This window comes from Zootoca vivipara, chromosome 17 (assembly GCF_963506605.1).
Source record: "Zootoca vivipara chromosome 17, rZooViv1.1, whole genome shotgun sequence".
NCBI classification, from domain to species: domain Eukaryota; kingdom Metazoa; phylum Chordata; class Lepidosauria; order Squamata; family Lacertidae; genus Zootoca; species Zootoca vivipara.
Genome location: NC_083292.1, coordinates 22388605 through 22408654, shown reverse-complemented (window position 1 = coordinate 22408654; position 20050 = coordinate 22388605). Strand labels below are relative to the sequence as shown.

The 20050-nt window shown below is 41.4% G+C and overlaps 1 protein-coding gene across 1 annotated transcript in view; it reads left to right on the top strand.

The window, feature by feature from the left end:
• The window catches only part of MED13L (mediator complex subunit 13L), a 171624-nt gene that overhangs the window by 87144 nt on the left and 64430 nt on the right, over positions 1–20050 (top strand). Inside the window, exon 5 of the mRNA XM_035098346.2 lies at positions 19618–19763. Coding sequence (XP_034954237.2) covers positions 19618–19763 — 146 coding nt within the window. The remainder of the gene's footprint in view (positions 1–19617; positions 19764–20050) is intronic.

Below are 20050 nucleotides of genomic sequence, written 5' to 3'. Positions count from 1 at the left end.
TCTATTAATTTGAGTGGGTATACGCTAACCTTGTATCTATTGTGTGTGTGTGTGTGTGTGTGTGTGTGTGTGTGTGTGTATTTTAATGCGGTGTGGTTAACAGAAACCTCCAAATAATTTAGTATGAAGATAAATTGTCTAGCTTCTCCACAATAATAATGATAATTACTGTGAAGCTTATGTGGCTTTTAAAGCAACAAATTCAACATGTATTTAAGATGCAGTCTATTTTTATCTTGATTACCAGAGCAGATCATACCCGACTTCACTGTATCAAGAATAATTTCCGCAAGGATAACACACAAAAATGAATTCAATTGTAAAGACCCTCACCTTTCAAACAAACAAACAAACAAACAAACAAACAAGCCCCACTTTGCATTAATTGTTCAGAGCTTCATAAACTTGGTGGGTTGCAGAGGCTGTTTGACCTAGCAGTTCAGCCCACCAGACACACTTTCTCCCTTCAAAGAAAATATTCAAACAAAAGAATGCACTCTGAGATTAATTTTTAAAAGCCCTGAACTGCTTTCTCCATTTCTTTCAGACCTTGAGAGCCTTTGATACTTTTGTGTATTATTTTATTTGTTAATAAGGCTGACTACCTTAGTTTGGTAGTTTTGGTAAGAGTTCTGGATGGTTCTAGGTTGGCAGGATTTCCTCCCTCTCTGCCACCCCAGTACTTACACGGAAGAAAGCAATATGCTTCTGAATCTGTATGTACTGTCCTCAAAATATCACAGGTTTGCTCACTCCCCTTATTAAAATGTTGCAGCATTGTTATCATTTGACAGACCTCTTTTGCAATGTGTGCGTACAAGCAAAATTGTATTTGGTGGTTCTCTGGACAAGCTGAGCTTCTTTCATTCGTAGACAGAACCCAGTACAGTGGTACCTCGGTTTATGAACACAATTGGTTCCGGAAGTCTGTTCATAAACTGAAGCGTTCATAAACTGAAGCATGGGTGTAATTGGTTCCGGAAGTCTGTTCATAAACTGAAGCGTTCATAAACTGAAGCAAACTTTCCCATTGAAAGTAATGGAAAATGAATTAATCCGTTCCAGATGGGTCCGTGGCGTTCATAAACCGAAAATTCATAAACCGAGGTGTTCATAAACCGAGGTTCCACTGTACATGGTTTCTGAGAGTACAGGAGGCAGCCAGTGCCTGGATGGGAGACTGCCAGGAGACCTGAATATATGCCGCTGGGAGTTCTATAATGGAAAAGTGTGGGGTATAAAGGTATCAAAATAATCAAATAAACTAAATAATGTAGGATTTTAAATTGGCGGTGTGTGTGGGGGGGGCTAGGTGATGGCTGTGAAGACTTTTCTCACGGGAGCATATCAGTTTCTATAACTGTTTGTAAACACCCCAAAGGTTTGTGTGAATTTTGCATTAGGATTGTAATCCTTGATATGTATTATAAAATTTGCATATACATATTCTGATCCAGGAGCTCCAACACATACCTAGGGATTCTGCATGTGCAAGAACTCCTCTATTTCCTTTATGCATAGGGCAGATTTGCAAATGTTGTGCCATGAATAGGGCAGTCTTTTGATTATGTTTATATTGCACTGTGTGGAGAAGTGTCTAAATGGTGCCATGAGACAGAGGTGGAATAACTTCCCTAGGGAAGTTGACATTCTTCCTCTGCTGGAGACGTTTCAGAAGACTGTAAACTGTTACGCAAAGAGGTGACCACTGCAAAACCTCTGATCTGTTCTATAAGCCTGCATTTATATGTCTTTGTGTGTTGCTTGGTATGGCTAGAAAACTGACCAGTGGTACATTTGCTAGCTAGTATTAGTAGTCTGAGGTAAGAGATCATGCAAATCTGTCAGTGTGGGAATTCTGGCTACACTGCAGTAATTAATACACTGCCAGCTGTTGGGAGTTTAATCGCCAACTTTATTTGGATGGCTGATGATTCCCACCAGCAAACAGGGGGACAGTTTGTAACAGCAGCTCGTGGCATAGTGTTGACCTCAAAACTTCAACAATTTTGTTTCTGCCTATGGCTGAAATTTCGCTGCACTGTTAATATTCACGGTGTTTTCTTTCCAATAAAATTGTTTGAACTGGCAGTGCTCCTGAGTCAGCAGCGCACTCCAATCTGTGCCAAGACACTGAATGTTCTGTCAACCCCCCCTCTTTGGGATTTACTTGAGGATTTTAGGCACCTACAGAACGGCAGGGTTCAGTCGTTGTTGCCTTTGGCATGTCTGACCGTAGATGATGATAAATGAGCAAAGAATGCAAATCTGCTTTCATGAAAAATGGGGTTTTGCTTAAATGGCACACCCTAAATCAGTCCAAATTTGAGTGATTTGGTAACAGTGGACTACTTTTGGCTTGTGAATTCTTCACGAGTAAATTTTCCTTGTAGTTTGTTCTTCCTGAAAATACTTCCTTTTGTGTTTGATGTTCAATTTATGTAGGAGTGCTGTTTTTTTATTCTCCTTCTATTGTGCCTAGGACATGATGTGTTTTCTAATAACAAATGAGAGAGTAAACCAGGCAGCGGGACTTCACCAAGAGAAGTTCCTGGGGATTGTTCTCACTGCTTCTATTATACATAATATTATCCTAGCACAATGAAGCTTTGAAACATTTTGGGTGTAGGCTTTAGCTTTTATGTCATTCTATTAATCAAGCTGTTTTCCCCTATCCTATGTCTCTGTGTGCATAAGTAATTGGATCTATTTTAGCTCAATTATCCAGAATCCTTAGGAGTGTTGATAGTTTTGTTTACTGGTTCTCAGGTGTGGGGAGGAATTAGAAGTTCTAGTTTTGAGGAATACACTATTTAATTCTTACTGGTTCTCTGGTTCTTATCTTTTGGAAGCCTGCTCTATAGAAAGCACATCCCCGTTACACTGTAAACCTAGAGTGCCTGAACTGGCTAATTATTGCCTTTCATGTGCTTCTTGCAGCATGGTAGGCACTTCTGTGTGATGCAATGTTATTCTTCAGGGTCCTGTGTATGAGTAATGTGAGTACATGCATAGGACCAATTGCATGTGGCTCTCACATGGAATTAATTGGGGTTCCAGTTCCATGGGAAGGACCCAACAGGATCCTGTTCCCCCGCTCCCCAGTTGTGCTACTAACATGTGAGTGCTACCGTACTAACAGAGAGTGAAATTGCAGTACTAACAGAGAGTGAAATTGCAGGAAATGAAAGTAGATCCTACCTGCTGGAGCATATTTAAATACCTTAATGGCAGCACCTCTCACTGCTGGAGACAAGAGTGTTGAATAGAAACTATTAACTATGATTGACCATGAATGTACCAACAAAACCTTTATAGGGAATTCTTAGGTTAATCATACCCATCCCCCCAAATATTTTTAAATTCCCTGCAAGGAGAAGATATGACCTCCCTTTCTTCCTTGTGAGGAAAAGGGGAAATGGACACAGTTGACATAATGGCATAACCTGGGAATTAGGGGAGGACTGCTTAGTGCATAAACAGGGCTGGTCTCCTAAACATTTGTTGCCACCTAGACATTTAAATATTTTTCATGCCTGGGTGCAGCAGCAGCAGCAGGAGCAGCAGCAGCAACATCATCATCATCATCAACAACAACAACTGGAATGTGCTTCATTTCAAAGCCCTAAAAAGAAATTAGGCTTTAAAAATGAATAAGGGGTGGAATAGCAAACCTGATGAATATTCTTAATGGGGGAAATTGGTGAGTTCAAGACACTGACATACAGGACCTCAGTGAAAGCTAGGAAGAGGTAGGATTAACCTGGAGATGTGTGTCTAGTGAAAAGCCTACATATGGTATTATTGGTTTAACTTTATGCTTTGTTTTTGATATATTGTATTGATTATATTTTAAATTGATGATTATTTATTGGCTATATAATTTTTGCTCTGCTTGCTTTGATGATGGCCAGTCAGAGTAAACTTGAAGATCTGTTAATTCTGAAGAGGCCTCAGGGATAGAAATCTAAGCAGTAAGGTTTGAATTTGTACTGTATGCTAAATGGTACTATTAGTGGAATATATTATAATATGCCTGTCATTGAATAAGTTTTCTTCTTAGCAAAATGCTTTGTTTAGTGCACCTTTTGTTTAAGTAAATGCATTGCATCTTAATTGACGAATAAAGCCAGCGCTCTGTAATTAAATTATCTTTACTTGTTTGTGTAACCTGGCAAGTGAATTGAAGTACTTGTTAGAAATAACTTCAAATTAAACAATAGATTGTCAGAAACAAAGGAATTGGACTACTCCAAGAACAATGTTTTTCATATTTTTTATAAAAAGATCAGTGTCTAAACTCTTTAGCTTGATGTTTCAGATATGATTGATAATCTTTTAAGACATAACTACATGCCTCCATTTTAAGCACACCATCTGAAATTCAGTGCCTGTTTCCCAGTTAATGCTTCTAGTTAGTGACAAATTCTAGATGAGAATGTGTATTTCAGCAAAGAATTCTGATAGCTTATTAAATACTTGGTAGTTACAGCCACTGTACTACCGTTGAAGACTATTGAACCTATAGACTGTGGTAATGAGCCAATGGAAAACTGAAGAGAATATGCACTGTCAAATCTGTTAAGGATATGGGATTCTTACAGTTATTGAGTCCAAGCTTTTCTCTCTTGGAAATCAGTACTTAATAGTGTAAAGGTGGAGTGGAGTTCAACATAGCATTAAGGTGGATGTTCCATCAGCACAAGGCTTTCTCCTTGTGCAAGCCCCCTGAATTTGTTCTGGGGTTCCCCCAAACCCCCTGGGGAGGACATGAGCAGAGGAGTAGAGGAGAAAAGGCCCCTTGTGCAAGAGTAAAAGCTGATAGGACTGTGAATATGAATAAAGCTTTGAAATTTGCAGGGAGAAAGGTTGTATTTTTATGCTTGGTGACTTGGCATATCACATAGCATATTCAAAGCTTTAAATGTTTCCTTTAAAAGAGGAAATCCCCTCCTGCTCCAGTTCCACGTTCAATCCTGTGCAAAAGAAACAGAGTGCATGAGCAATGAAGAGAAGCAACGGAATTTGAGAAGTTAATAATAAAAAATAGCAGACACATATTTGCAAAGAAAATAATAATAATAATAATAATAATAATAATAATAATAATAATTTATTATTTATACCCCACCCCCAGCCACTCTGGGTGGCTTTCAACAGAAAAATAAAACATAGTAATCTATTGAACATTAAAAGCTTCCCTAAACAGGGCTGCCTTCAGATGTCTTCTAAAAGTCTGGTAGTTGTTTTTCTCTTTGACATCTGATGGGAGGGCGTTCCACAGGGCGGGCACCACTACCGAGAAGGCCCTCTGCCTAGTTCCCTGCAACTTGGCTTCTCGCAACGAGGGAACCGCCAGAAGGCCCTCGGTGCTGGACCTCAGTGTCCGGACAAAACTATGGAGGTGGGCAAAACTATGGAGCTGCTTTTCAAATCGGACACAGAGCCTGGACAAGTTAAATATTATATAAAGAAACACATTCAAAACATAGAAGATAATATTCCAGTGGATGTCTGAGAAAACGTATGGAGGAGTACACATAGTTTTACCTTTGAATATGGCAATAAGAGGAATTGCTATAAGAGAGATGCCACGTCGCCTCTGCAGTAATGCATGAAATCAATATAAAAAATATCTACCCCTAATGTGGAGGTGTCAGAAGAAGAACGCAGACATTTTCCACAGGTAGGAGTGTGAGGTATCTCCCTCTACCAGAGAGGGAGAGAGAACTATTAATTAGGAAGGATTTTAGGATATGAGATTCCTCTGCATCTGATGATGTTCTTACTGAATTCTGTGAAACACTTGGTGAGGCAGAAGCATAAAGAGTTGACTTCTTAGAAGCTGACAGCAGCTGGGATTTTTAAAGTGATATACCTTTATTTTTGTTTATGCAACGCCATTTTAAGCCATGGTTTTGGATTCTGATCTGCCGGCCAAGCGCAAGCAACAGTTTATCATCTCAGTGCAGAACTTACACCTAACCATAGTTAAGTAAGTTTTAACTAAGTTTTGGTATGTGTGAAATGCTTTGAAAGTTTATGTAGCTGGTTTGTTACAACTGTAAAGCTAACCACAGTTTAGGTCTGGACAAAATGGCAAACTGAGATTAATTAAAGCTGAGATTAATGTGTCTGCTCTCCTTGCATCTATGCTGAAGGAGAAGAGGAGAAGCAGGGAGCACCTGAGCCCAAGGTTCAGGCATGTAATAATAAAGTATTACTCATTTTTACATCCAGAATAGGAACTATGGCCTGAGTTTATAGGCAAAAATCTAAACTGGACAGAGATGGATTGTCAGTGTATTTCAGCTGCTTTATATTTATTATTCCGATGAATTAATTGCTACTGTTCAGTTTTAGGATGGTGTAATGTGGTTTTAATTGAATGCCTTATGAGTGTGGTGATTATGTTAAGAATTTCTTTTCTAATAAAACTTTACGTAGGGGGTAAGGGCACAGAGAGTGGGGCACCTGTGCCTTGAAAGGCAGCGTACAAATTAATTGAATAAAATATGGCAAGGTTTATCATGTTTCTATAGAATGAAATCCAACGCAGGATGTTTCTGCCAGTTATTTCTACTGGAGTGGTTGGCAGACTTGTGATCCAATCCACTGTAGTGCTATGCCTTGCTCTGGCCTAGCTCTGGATATGTGCCATTCATACTACTTATTTAGAGGTGTGAGAAGGCTGGGAGTATTGCTTTGCAAGAGCGTCAACTGGATAAAAAGATAAACACAGTCTAAAGCACAGTTGTTAGATTGTAAGCCTGTGGTCAGGGTGTGTCCTTTTAAAACATTGTGCAGTGCTTAGCATCACTGGCTTCCTTAAAAGAAGCAACTATAAAAATAAAAAACTAGCATGCTGGAAGCAGCATGAGGAATACTGAGAAACTTTCCGTGATGAATGCTGAGCGACGTCTTGCTAAGGATCCTATAATGGAGATCTCCCTCATTAGAAATGAAGCATTAGTAGCCACAGTTAAGACAAAATTACATTTAATGTTTCCATTGAAACTACGGGACTTACATGTATGGAACTTTGATTGTGTCACATGTGTTGCTTACCACATTTACTATTGGTTGCTTCTGATCATTTTAATATTGATTTGGTGTGTGTTTATACTCTGGACAATTGTGAGAGCTGGTTTGAGCCTTTGACTGAATTAAATCCAGTTTTTAATCGTTTGAGTATTTTCTAGAGAATAAAATATAAAGATGTCATTAACAGTATCCTATATGTTTGGAATGAGCTGCCCTAACACAAAGCTTTGGCAACTGTTACCATTACACTGCGTAGAAAATGAGCTGTGGAAATAACTGCAAATTCCTAGAAGTCTGCATCATTTGAGATTTTTCTAGCCCTGTAAATAACCTTTACTGCCATTCTAAAGGGAAAGGCCTGCAGGGAATGGAGAAGTGATGCATTTTTACAAGTAATGTATTTGAATTCGATTCAACTGAATTGACAGTAGTGGCCTGTTACAGAAAAGAAATGTATCGCTACAATGCTAACCATTTTTCTGTCTGCTTCAGATGCTTTTTTAAAAATAAAATAAAAAAGGCTCTATTAATATGGAGAAACTATGGTTACCAGCTTCATATGGAGAGTGAAATCAAGCTACTCAAATATCACAGGGTAGAGAGAATAAAGAAGTAGGACATAAAGCTGAAACATGGGAGCAATGAGGAGCAGGCAGCTCTGCCCTGAAGAAAACCACTACTGTTAACATCGAGGTGAACCTTTCTTCTGTACTCAGATACTGAACAGAAACCTGTGAGTCCCTATTGTGTGACCGACCATGCCAGATAGTTCCTTAATTCATTCTGTGCCAGAAACATAGTTTTTGCAGCTTACAGTAAAATAGATACTAGCATTCAGTTACAGTGAGAGTCTGTTTTCAGACTCCATGACAAACCATAGGTTGCCATGGTGCCTTTTCAGCGGTGGCTCCCTCCTTATGGAATGTTGTCCTCACGTGCCTGCCACCATCACTGGCTACTTTTAGGCATTGGAAGAAAAATACTTCTTTTCAGCCATCCTTTTGGCCTTTAGCTTGGAGAGTTTTAGAAACTGTGGCCTCTGTTAGTGGGTGGGATTTGTTAGACTGCTTTTTATGTATATCAGTGTTTTCAGATTTTTTTTGTTTTGTTTTAGCTTTTTGTTTTGTTTTGCTTTGGTTTGAATTTTTGTATTACATTATATTATAAGTCTCTTTTGAGTTTATATTTCCTTTAAAACAGTGTCTTAACAAGTCCAATAAATAATAATATTAATGCTAACTGTAGTATAGAACTTGGTTTTAACTGATGGAGTTAGTATCCAGGCACTGCCTGTTTTCATTTTCTGTCTTCCCAACACTTCTATATCTTTCTTTCCTGTTCCTACTTCTTAACAGTATTTAGATACCAGTGTTCAAGCCAGTTCCCATCAATATAAAACAATCAAATCAGTAAAAGTACTGTGAGAAACAGACTGAAGTATGTTACAGTGTTTAAGTGCCATTTGAAGGCCCATGTCTGGCATCAAGAATCTATTGGGCATGGGTACCAGGTGAGTTTTCTTGGCTGTCCCTCTGGCCAGCATGTGAGGTTTCCACCCTGAGAAACTACAGCAACTTGGTTTACCACGTAGGGCAGTGGTTAGTGCCTCCCGACACCAAGTGAGGTTAAACAGCCCAGTTGCGTCATCACTGATAATTAAGCATTTAGGGAGCATGCTTGTAAGCATTTGGAAGAACTGATCTTGGCCGCTATGAAACGGTTTGCATTATAGTGGGAACACGGATCCCTGTTTGAGCTGGCAAGCTCTAGTGTGGAGCTTGAAGCCTTTTCTTTGCATTGCCTTGGTGTCTGATGACAGCCCACTTTGGAACCCAAACTGCTAGCTGATCCCTTTCTCCTTTGCTCGTGAATGGAGATAGCAAGAGAGTTGGAGATAAAATCAGTGAGAAGAGACTATCAAGAGTCAAGCAAATTAGTTCTAGCATGCTAGTCCTGGCAAGAATGCATACAAAGTGTCAAGATAATGGGTTCATAACATTATCTAAATGCTTCCTGTGTTATCTAAACACTTTTCTGCATTGTGAATTTGTTATCTCAACACTCTGGATGCTAGTGAAGAAACAGGCTAATTTATATTCATAGGGAGGATGTTGGTGTTTGAATCTTATGGCTTCTGAAAGTTCTTGTACAGTTGCAGAATTTATTTGTAGAGTTGCAATTGATTACCTGGTCTGTTGGTTTTCAGCTGGTGGGTTAGCATGTACAAATGGGTGCTGCCTTGATAGAAGATGGATTTAATCACTGGTACTACCACACTACTGGAGGGAGGGTGTGGGGCATTGTCACTTAAGATTTTTAGGAGGAACTGTAGCTCTGTAGCAGACTGCATGGTTCAATCCCTGGCACCTTAGGAAAGAAAAGAAAAGAAAAGAAAAGAAAAGGATCCAAGTGATTGGATAAATTTTTGCCAGAGACTCTAGAGTGCTGCTGCTCTGGGCCGCCAGAGTACTTTGACATGGAACCAGTGGGCTGCACACTGCCTTGTTGTCGGGGTGAGCGGGGGGGGGGGGGGGAAGAGTGAGGAGCAAAACCAAAACTTGATGTATCCCCCTCCCCTCACACTGCCTTCCCAGAGTTGCCTCAGCAAGGTGCTGGGCTTTGGAAAGGAGGCGTGAGAGCTCTAGGAACCTGTCAGAGCCCTCACACCTCCTTACCAAAGCCAGGCTGTGCAAGGACTGGGCAGGGTGTCAAATGTTGCTTAGGGCTGCCCAAAAAGGCCTTGAAGGCCAAACACTGGACCACCCTGGGGTAGGTGGACTGCTGCCTAGTGTAAGGCAACTTTCCTGCAATGCTTATAAGAAAGATGGGTATATATGGTCAACCATTTATAAGTAAGTCCTAAATTGCAGTTGAAGACGGGTCTTCTTTGCAAAGGGGCTTCTGATGTGATTTTAAATCCTGCAGAATATTCTATATTCTGGAGCATGTAATTCATGCATCTGAAGGAGATGTTGTTTTTTATCTACTCATTCCCATTTCTTTTAAATAGTCTAAATATTGGGGCGGGGGAACTGAATATGAGTAATCTGCAAGGTACAGGGTTATCCTCAAGAAGAACTTTCTTTAATGGTGTGCTCGGACTTCTGTGTATAGTGACCCTGTTTGCACCTCTTATTTACAAAGGCGAGCTTTCAGGGGCTATGAGCCATCTTAGTTTACCTTCTGGAGTTTTTCCTCCTAAAAGAAGAAATCATCACAGTTAAATCATGTGCATGAAATTGTCTTGCCAGTTTTCCTTGCTTGTTTTCCAGCCTTGTAAGCTCTAGTCTGGAAAAGCGCCTGCCAGTATAAATGAGTCTTTTTAAGGTGCCAGGGGACTCTTTGTGTTGTTTCACCTGTGTAATTGTTTTGGTAAGAACATCTTCATAACATCTGAAGGATAATGTAGAGAAAGCACTGGAATGCTCTTCTATAAATACACAAATTTGAATACAAGAGTAGAACATGATTGGAGACATCAAATAGCACAATCTGTTTTCCTTAAGCTGAGATAAAAATAGCTTTTGAAAAGGAGTGTTAATATCGGAAAGAAAGGGCTATTCTGATTTGAATACAGTGGTACCTCTACTTATGAATTTAATGCGTTCTGAACGGACAGTTGTAAGTCGAACAAATTTGTAAGTCGAATCCCATAGGAATGCATTGGGAGAAAAAATTCGTAAGTAGAAGCAACCCTATCTAAAAATTCGTAAGTAGAAAAAATCCTATCTAAACCACATCCAAGATGGCGGACGGAGCTCTGTTCGTAAGTAGAAACATTCATAAGTAGAGTTACCACTGTATATATGTTCTTTGGCAGAGGTCTCCTCATGCTAGAAATCCTAAAAATGGGAAACATCAAAGTATATTGTCAGGGGATTGTTGCGGCTACTCTCGAGTAAAGACGCTCCAGTCTGCTCTGTCTTTAAGAGCTTTATTGTGCATACTATTTGCAGTGCAGAGACATCAGAAAACATGACTGCCTAGTCTGATTCAGAACCCGGCAATGGCGCTTGTCTGTTTTTGTGCCAGCATAATAGTCTGGGGACCCCAAAACGCCGCCCCCTTGCCCTACGTCTGGGTGCGTGACCCAACATGGGCGCCAGAAGGGGCTGCGTTCCTTCCCCCGTCCTTCGGCTGGAGCGTTGCAGAGGCTCTGACACCTTGCTGCGCTGTCCTTCCTCCTCTGGCCAGCTGGGTCGGTGCAGGGGCTCTGATGCGTCTTGGAGCCCCCTCTCCATTCCACTCCATTCCTCATTCCCTCCTCCTGACCCGCTGCTTGCGCTGTCACTGGGTGAAGTGCTGGTCAGAATGACTGAGGGAGGGTCCCCTGACATCTATTTTAAAGTCTTCTTAAACTCTGGAGATTGAGAACCGGTGCAGCAGTCAGAACGCCCCCCCCCCCCGGCCTCCTGCCAGCTATATTATTTATTAAAAGTAGCGCAAGGTTCTAGATGGTACAGTACAGCAAGGTGCGTATCTGGTGAAATGGATTGGCAGAAGCTTTCCAAATGAAGACATTATCCAGGGTCCTCATAGGGAGATGTTTTTCCAAGCTGTGCTGCCTGAGAAACTTCAGGTGAAGCTTGGGGTCCCTTCCAACTCTACAATTCCATGATTCTATGTTGTGGAATAATGCCATTCCATAAGAATTTCAGAATTGTTACTGCTGTGCTTATGACTGAGGAATAATTCAAAATTGCTTATTCGTCATGGAGCCATCATTAGGTACAGACAGAGTAATGGGTCAAGTCTGCTTTAAAAAATAAAAATAAAATCTTAAATTGTGATGTTGTCGCTTTTGAGTTTCTCCTTCCAGCCCTGTGACTTTATCTTTTTTGAGGGTGAGCGAGTGATGTTGCACTTTGAGAGGAATAATGTCTTACAGTTTGATATGGCTGCACAGGACTATACATAATGACACAACATTTCATTTTATTTAAAAAGACTGAACACTGGTACGTTGATAAAGTATGTCACTGAAGAATGTAATCAAAAAGATATGGAGCAGGGTGGGATCCCTTGATCTGCATGGTTTTAAGTCTAAACTTGGAATAGGGAGTCTGGCCCAGTTTGGATGCTCGGAGCTCAGTTCAGTTTTTGCCTGCCCATGCAGCCAAACAAGAAAGTCTTTATTAAACCATATTTTTCTGGTTTGTCTGAACTATAGTTACCAGGTGTGTGTGGGTGTGTGTGTATGTTTGTGGAGAACAGCATGTTAAGCATGTTTAATATCCTGGTCTCTTCAGTAGTTCATAACTATAGTTTCCCAGGTTGGGCAAAATAGGAAACTATGGTTAATTCGAAGCTTCATGGTTTGATAGCTTGATGAGCAAAGGAGCTGCATGTGCAGGGAAATGGCGTATGTGTATCTCAGTTTATTAAGTCCAGATATGATCATCTGCTTCAGCCAGTGTGTCCTCATCTTTATTTCCATGCTAAGTACTGCAAGGGAGCCCTCTGGAGGAAGGCCAGGGGAGCTGCCACTGTAACATATGATTGGCTCATCAAATAAATTCTAGTTGAGGCAATGTGTGTTGAAACCAACCCCAGCTTGACCAAAGTAACGTGCAGTTGCTCAGACATGCTGCAGCTATTCACAAGCAGGTTACTACTGGAGGTGCATACACCTTGAAGTGGAACATACACCTTTCCGCTTCCTTGTCTTTCATTCATGCATTTCTAAGCAACACTGAATGTGCTTCTGAATGAATCCTACAGGATATTTTACATAGTTTACCTTTTCATGGTGTGAATTCAGCCCTGAGGCTGGCTTTTACCATGATGCCCATGCAAAATAACTTTCTCTGCATGTATCTGTTTAAAACACTTATCCCACCTAAAAGACCCACAAAGTGGCTTACAGCAACCATTAAAACACAACTTTGCATAAATACAAAGCAGAAGCATAACACCACTGCAACAGAGCTAGATAAAACCTATCAGAGTAGCAGGTGTAAAATTCTGAGCAAAATTCCTGGTGAAGATATGTTGTTGTTGGTGATATGATGATTTTCACAATTCACCTGAAGGTCAGCAAAATGGAGCCAGATGGGTCTCTCTAGGGAAGGATTTTCAAAAACATAGTGCTCTCTGCGTATTCTCTGTTCTTGCCCCATCTCTCTTTGGTATATTCTTCTCCCTGTAGCTCTCTAATGCTTTCAGTATGACTGAAGACTGTATACTTCCACTCAAGGACTAAAGGGGTTCTGTTCAACCTGGCATGTCTCTGTGCCAAGACAAAAGTGTGGTAGGTTGTTATCTGTGAGATGTTGCTTGCAGATGACGCAGCCTTGACAGCATACTCCAAAGAAGCTTTACAAAAAGACACATTAACTGTTTTGCTCCACGCATCAGCATTGATTGACCACATGCTTGAGGTGGTAGACAATTTTATGTACTTGGGCTCCACCATAACTAGCAACCTTTCCATTGACACTGAGCTAGATAAGCGTATAGGCAAGGCAGCTATCACCAATACAAAGATGAAGCTCTACATGCTAAGATTGTATGTTGAGGCTGCTGCTTTATGGAAGTGAGTTGTGGGCAACTTACACCTGCCAGGAGTGACACCTCAGTGTCTTTCATACAGTGGTACTGTACCTTGGTTCTCAAATGCCTTAGTACTCAAACAACTTGGAACCCAAACACTGGAAACCCGGAAGTAAGTGTTCCGGTTTGCAAAATTTTTTCAGAAGTTGAAGGTGCTCCGTTTTGAGTGTTACGCTTCTGATTTGAGTGTTACACTTCTGTTTTGAGTGACCCACTTCCGTTTTGAGTGTTACGCTGAGGTCTGTCTGTTTTTGCTATTTATTTTGCGCTTTTGTTTTTGTGGCTCCTTTTGTTTTGTTTTTGTGACTGCTTGGAACCCAGTTCAGCTACTGATTGATTGATTGATTGTGTGACTGCAGTAGATTGTTTATTGCTTTCATTTTATGGATCAATGGTCTCGTTAGATAGTAAAACTCATGTTAAATTGCTGTTTTAGGGGTTGTTTTTAAAAGTCTGAAACGGTTTAATCCATTTTGCATTACTTTCTATGGAAAAGCACACCTTGGTTTTGGAACACTTTGGTTTTGGAACAGACTTCCGGAACGGATTAAGTTTGAGAAGCAAGGTACCACTGTACATGCTGTGTCAGGAAGATTTTGGGCATCACATGGCCGGATAGAGTCTCAAACAGAAATGTGCTCATCCAAGCCCACACACATTTCCAGTATGTTTACAGTTCTGTCTCAGTGACCTATGCTGGCTTGGTCATGTACACAGAATGGAAGATAGCAGGATCCCAAGGGTGTTCTTTATGGAGAGCTAGCTTCAAGCACCAGGCCTGTTGGCAGACCAGCTCTGTGTTATAAAGTTATCTGCAAACGTGGCATGAAAGTGGGAAACATTAACCCTACCATGTGGGAATCCCTGCAACCTTCCAACAGTTTGAGTTCACCTCTGTTGGCTTTCAGTTTTAGGGTGGGTTTAGATGAATAACATCCAAACAGAAAGTGGATGTGTGTAGTCACTCCCACTTCTATTGTTTTGCTTCTTCTGATAAGGGAACTCACACATCTTAAGCCTCTGTATTTTCTTGTGAGAAAAACTTGGCCTCATCCTCATTCTGTGCACTATGCATGCTCGCACACCTCTGTCCCGTCCCTCCTTCTCAAACCCCCCCCCAACTGCCGCCCCAATGCCTTAACTTTCTCTTGTAGGGGTGTTGCTCCAGCCTTGTGATAATTTTTTCTGCCCTGTTCTGAACTTTTTCTAGCTCTACGAAATCTTTCTTTGAGGCGAGGCAACTAGAGCTGTACACAGTATTTATTTATTTTTTACAGCTGCTGCATCACCCACCATTTCACACTCCATTAGAGTATATCTGAAGTAAGGTGTTTTTTTTTAACGTCGGTCTGCATCACTTCCACTTGCTTGCATTGAATTGCATTTGCCATTTTCCTGCCCACTCACCGAGTTTGGAGAAATCCCTTTGGAGCTCTTCACACACACACCCCTCGGTGTTCTAATCATTGCAAACCTGGCTACCTCACTTCCCACCCTAACTCTAGAAAATTTATGAACAAGTTAAAAGCAGAAATGCAGTCTGATTCTTTTATAAATAATGGTTGTCCACAAAATAGCACTGGGTACTATCTGTCTTTTTATTTATCTCTGTTGGAGTAATGATAGTATGATGCCTTTAGAGTTCTGTAATCAGAGTAGAGGAGGGCAGGTTGGCAATCACTCTGGGCTCCAATGGATTTGACAGTATTTCTTTATCTCACAAGCTTAAGAACGGTTGACATAAACAATGAACAAAGCAAACAATTCACAAGATCAAAATCAAACCACTGCTGGTTATTTGACAGCATTAGATTTCTTGAATCAGGAAATTAATGTCAGTTAATAGTTCCTAGATGAATAGCAGTTTCTGTCAAAACTCTTTGTCTGTCCATGCCCCCCCCCGGCATTCTCATCTTTGTCCTTCCTTCCTTCCTTCCTTCCTTCCTTCCTTCCTTCCTTCCTTCCTTCCTTCCTTCCTTCCTTCCTTCCTTCCTTCCTTCCTTCCTTTTCTTTCTCTTCTCCCTCAGGTCTCTTTTCAGATTCTTCTCCACTCTGCTGCTTTCGTCAGCCTTTCTTTCTCCACTCCTTCCCTCTTTGACATCCCTGTCTCATTTCTCCCTGTCCCCTATCTCTCCCCTTTTGTGCAGCTTGCATACCGAGGTTCTAGAGAAGAGGCAAAGCAAAAATGTAACACACTCTTTATATATGTTGCATTGTACCTACACACATGCAGCTCAGCAGCCATGGAAAGGCTCTAATCAGCTACTTCACGTGGCAGGCAGCAGCAGCCCCTCCTCACAAACTGACCTGCTGGGGACCCGGCAGAGGGTCCCATCATTCCTCGAAGTAGATCTCCTTTTGTAGAATAGCTGCAGCCTTGTAGCTTGCTCTCTGAAGAACATCCCTTCAGATTTGCTTGAGAGAAAGAGAACATCAGCCTTTCACAGAGGCAGAGTTCAGGCTTCCTTCACAACAAAGTGAACAGGCCTGCAACTAAGGGCTTCAGTGCCTCCCCCTACAGTTCCGTACCGTTTCCTGCCAATGGATTTGCACCAGAGGTAAACAAGCCTTCAGGCTCCTGTTTGATATACCAGGCATGTGAGTACCAGGCTACAAATAATTCAGTGTCACTGAACTTCCAGCTCGATGGGGCTTTGTTTGTATTATTGTAAACTCCATTCATTGGAATAATACAATATAAAAACACCAGGGATAGTAAAGCTCAGTAGAACTTAATTATTGTTTGGCTGCAATATCTGAACTGGGTCATATGGAAAGTAGGCATCACTAACTAAACTTTACCATTGACCAGTCATAACTCATAAATACACTATGCTTGCAGTTCTGAGACATTAAACCATTCAACATTCTTTTGGGTAGGTTAAAAAATATTAGTCAAAAAGCCTTTTTGAGCAAATCTTTCCTCCTTTAGTGATAGGATAATGTGTGGAAGCTTTAGTTTTAGAATAAGGGTCGGCTGGTTAAACGGCTGCAGTGATTTGAAGAGTGGTCCACTAAATTATGCCAGTTGTTTGTTTTCTTTCATTCAAGCGTACTTGTGGGTTGGCTTGGGCAGTGCTTTCCTCTTAGAGCTGGGCTCTGTGCCAAAGGAAGCAACAAGGATCAAAGGCACGGTCATGAGTGATTCAACAGAAATCAGCTGATCCCAACTCTCTTTCACTTTGGGAAACTTTGCCCAGAAGCAACTTTTCTTTACAACTGAGCAATTAAAAGATGATGCTGTTAAGGTGCTACACCCAATATGCCAGCAAGTTTGGAAAACTCAGCAATGGCCAGAGGATTGGAGAAGATCAGTCTACATCCCAATTCCAAAGAAGGGTAGTGCCAAAGAATGCTCCAACTACCGCACAATTGCGCTCATTTCACACGCTAGCAAGGTTATGCTTAAAATTCTACAAGGCAGGCTTAGGCAGTATGTGGACCGAGAACTCCCAGAAGTGCAAGCTGGATTTCGAAGGGGCAGAGGAACCAGAGACCAAATAGCAAACATGCGCTGGATTATGGAGAAAGCTAGAGAGTTCCAGAAAAACGTCTACTTCTGCTTTATTGACTATGCAAAAGCCTTTGACTGTGTCGACCACAGCAAACTATGGCAAGTTCTTAAAGAAATGGGAGTGCCTGATCACCTCATCTGTCTCCTGAGAAATCTCTATGTGGGACAAGAAGCTACAGTTAGAACTGGATATGGAACAACTGAGTGGTTCAAAATTGGGAAAGGATTACGACAAGGTTGTATATTGTCTCCCTGCTTATTTAACTTATATGCAGAATTCATCATGCGAAAGGCTGGACTAGATGAATCCCAAGCCGGAATTAAGATTGCCGGAAGAAATATCAACAACCTCAGATATGCAGATGACACAACCTTGATGGCAGAAAGCGAGGAGGAATTAAAGAACCTTTTAATGAGGGTGAAAGAGGAGAGCGAAAAATATGGTCTGAAGCTCAACATCAAAAAAACCAAGATCATGGCCACTGGTCCCATCACCTCCTGGCAAATAGAAGGGGAAGAAATGGAGGCAGTGAGAGATTTTACCTTCTTGGGCTCCTTGATCACTGCAGATGGTGACAGCAGTCACGAAATTAAAAGACGCCTGCTTCTTGGGAGAAAAGCAATGACAAACCTAGACAGCATCTTAAAAAGCAGAGACATCACCTTGCCTACAAAGGTCCGTATAGTTAAAGCTATGGTTTTCCCAGTAGTGATGTATGGAAGTGAGAGCTGGACCATAAAGAAGGCTGATCGCCGAAGAATTGATGCTTTTGAATTATGGTGCTGGAGGAGACTCTTGAGAGCCCCATGGACTGCAAGAAGATCAAACCTATCCATTCTTAAGGAAATCAGCCCTGAGTGCTCCCTGGAAGGACAGATCGTGAAGCTGAGGCTCCAATACTTTGGCCACCTCATGAGAAGAGAAGAATCCTTGGAAAAGACCCTGATGTTGGGAAAGATGGAGGGCACTAGGAGAAGGGGACGACAGAGGACAAGATGGTTGGACAGTGTTCTCGAAGCTACGAACATGAGTTTGACCAAACTGCGGGAGGCAGTGCAAGACAGGAGTGCCTGGCGTGCTATGGTCCATGGGGTCACGAAGAGTCGGACACGACTAAACGACTAAACAACAACAACAACAATGCCACACTTCCCCTTTAGCTAAGAGTGCAGGGAATCCACCCTTCTGCGATTCTCAGAGGCAGAGTTGTGAGGCAGTGCCATCTCCTCTCCGCCTCCATATAAAGCCAATTACGTTGCCTTCTGGGAAACGCTGGGGTGCCCTAGTGTTTCCCTCACACTTCCCTCATTCACTTGGCAGCCATTGTGTGGAAGACCCAGGCATATTGTCTTCTCTTTGGACGCTAAGCAGATTCAATGGGAGCTAGAATAAAGTAGAAGAGGGCTAGCTAGTGTTACTGAATTATGAATAACATCTAAAACATCTAAATTACCCAGTATGGCAAAGGTATCTTTGAATTTTCTAGTGACTATTGGGATTGTTCAGCAGTTGTTGGCTGAACAATAAAAAATGATCAGAGCTGCATCTTCTAGGTACCTGGCTCTGGGTGCTTGATAATCCAACAGGCATCTTGCCCTTCCAGCCAATATTTGAAGCATACAAAATCTGGTGCCTCAGCATATGTTATCAACATTGTCCCTGTGGTACCAGAGCAGCCCTGTTTCCATTCAACAACTAAGTTGAAGAGATTTATTCTGAAAACTACTATTGTTGCTGGAAGTTGATGAAATGCATGCTTCATAGCCAGGGTTGAGCTGACGAGAGAGAGAGAGAGAGAGAGAGAGAGAGAGAGAGAGAGAGAGAGAGAGAGAGAGAGAGATCAGAAGAATCTTTATTTGCATTAGCCACTAGCTAGCCATAGCAATAAAATAAAATGTACTGAAGACAGAGGTAAAAACTTACCTATACAAAATACATTTTGGAGGTTTACATCAATAATCAAATAATAGATCTTACTCTAATTGCTCCCGCTAAAAACCTTGCAGTTTTTGCTGTCACCTGTTCATCTTGATCTGCTAGAAGAAAGGAAGTTAGAAGTTAACTCTTTAAAAATGCACTTATTCTAATGGGGCAAGGTATGTGCTCCTTGTTTTGCGACATGCCTTTTTTTGTAAAGGGATTTGATTTTGGTTAAGGCAGTGAAACCTTGCTCATGTTCTTTATTGTGATTTGTTGTGAGGCATGAACTTTAGTTTGCTACAACTCCATCTCTCGTGTGAAGTCTTGTGAAGACTGAATGTATGATGTCTTGATCAGCATACAGGCTCCTTTTCGCTACATGCTTTTCTGGTTTCTCAGGAGGGAAGGGCTTGATGTTTCTGCCTCTTACGTTGGAGATGAAAGTGCGTTCACACCCATGCAAGCACCATGTGTTGTAGTTTCTGTTCCAGCAAGATCCATAGAGTCTCTGTTGCCATTCTCTGAAGCATTGATCACAGGATTAAACGACCTTTTGTCATGTTTCCCTCTTATCTCTTCTTTTCAGTGAGCATTTGTCCTGCGCCTTCACATTCTTCCTTCATGGGGAGTGCAATGTGTGTACAAGTGTGGAGATCGTCCAGCACCAACCAATATATCTGATCAGCGAGGAACATCTCCACATGGCTCAGTCCTCCCCTATGCCATTCCAAGGTAGGTGTCTTATGTGTGTGTCTTCTTGTCATCTGGAGTAACTTTTTTCAGATAAGTTTTACTAAAATTTCAAAATAATAATAATAAATCACATAGACATTCCAATACTTGTTTTATTGACTTCCCATTCTATTTTCCATGGTGTTTTTTTTCCTCTCCCCCTTGCTGCACCCCATCTCCCCTCTCTTATATCATTGGATGTGGGTGGTGCTGTGGTTTAAACCAATGAGCCTCTTGAGCTTGCTGATCAGAAGGTCGGTGGTTCGAATCCCCGCAATGGGGTGAGC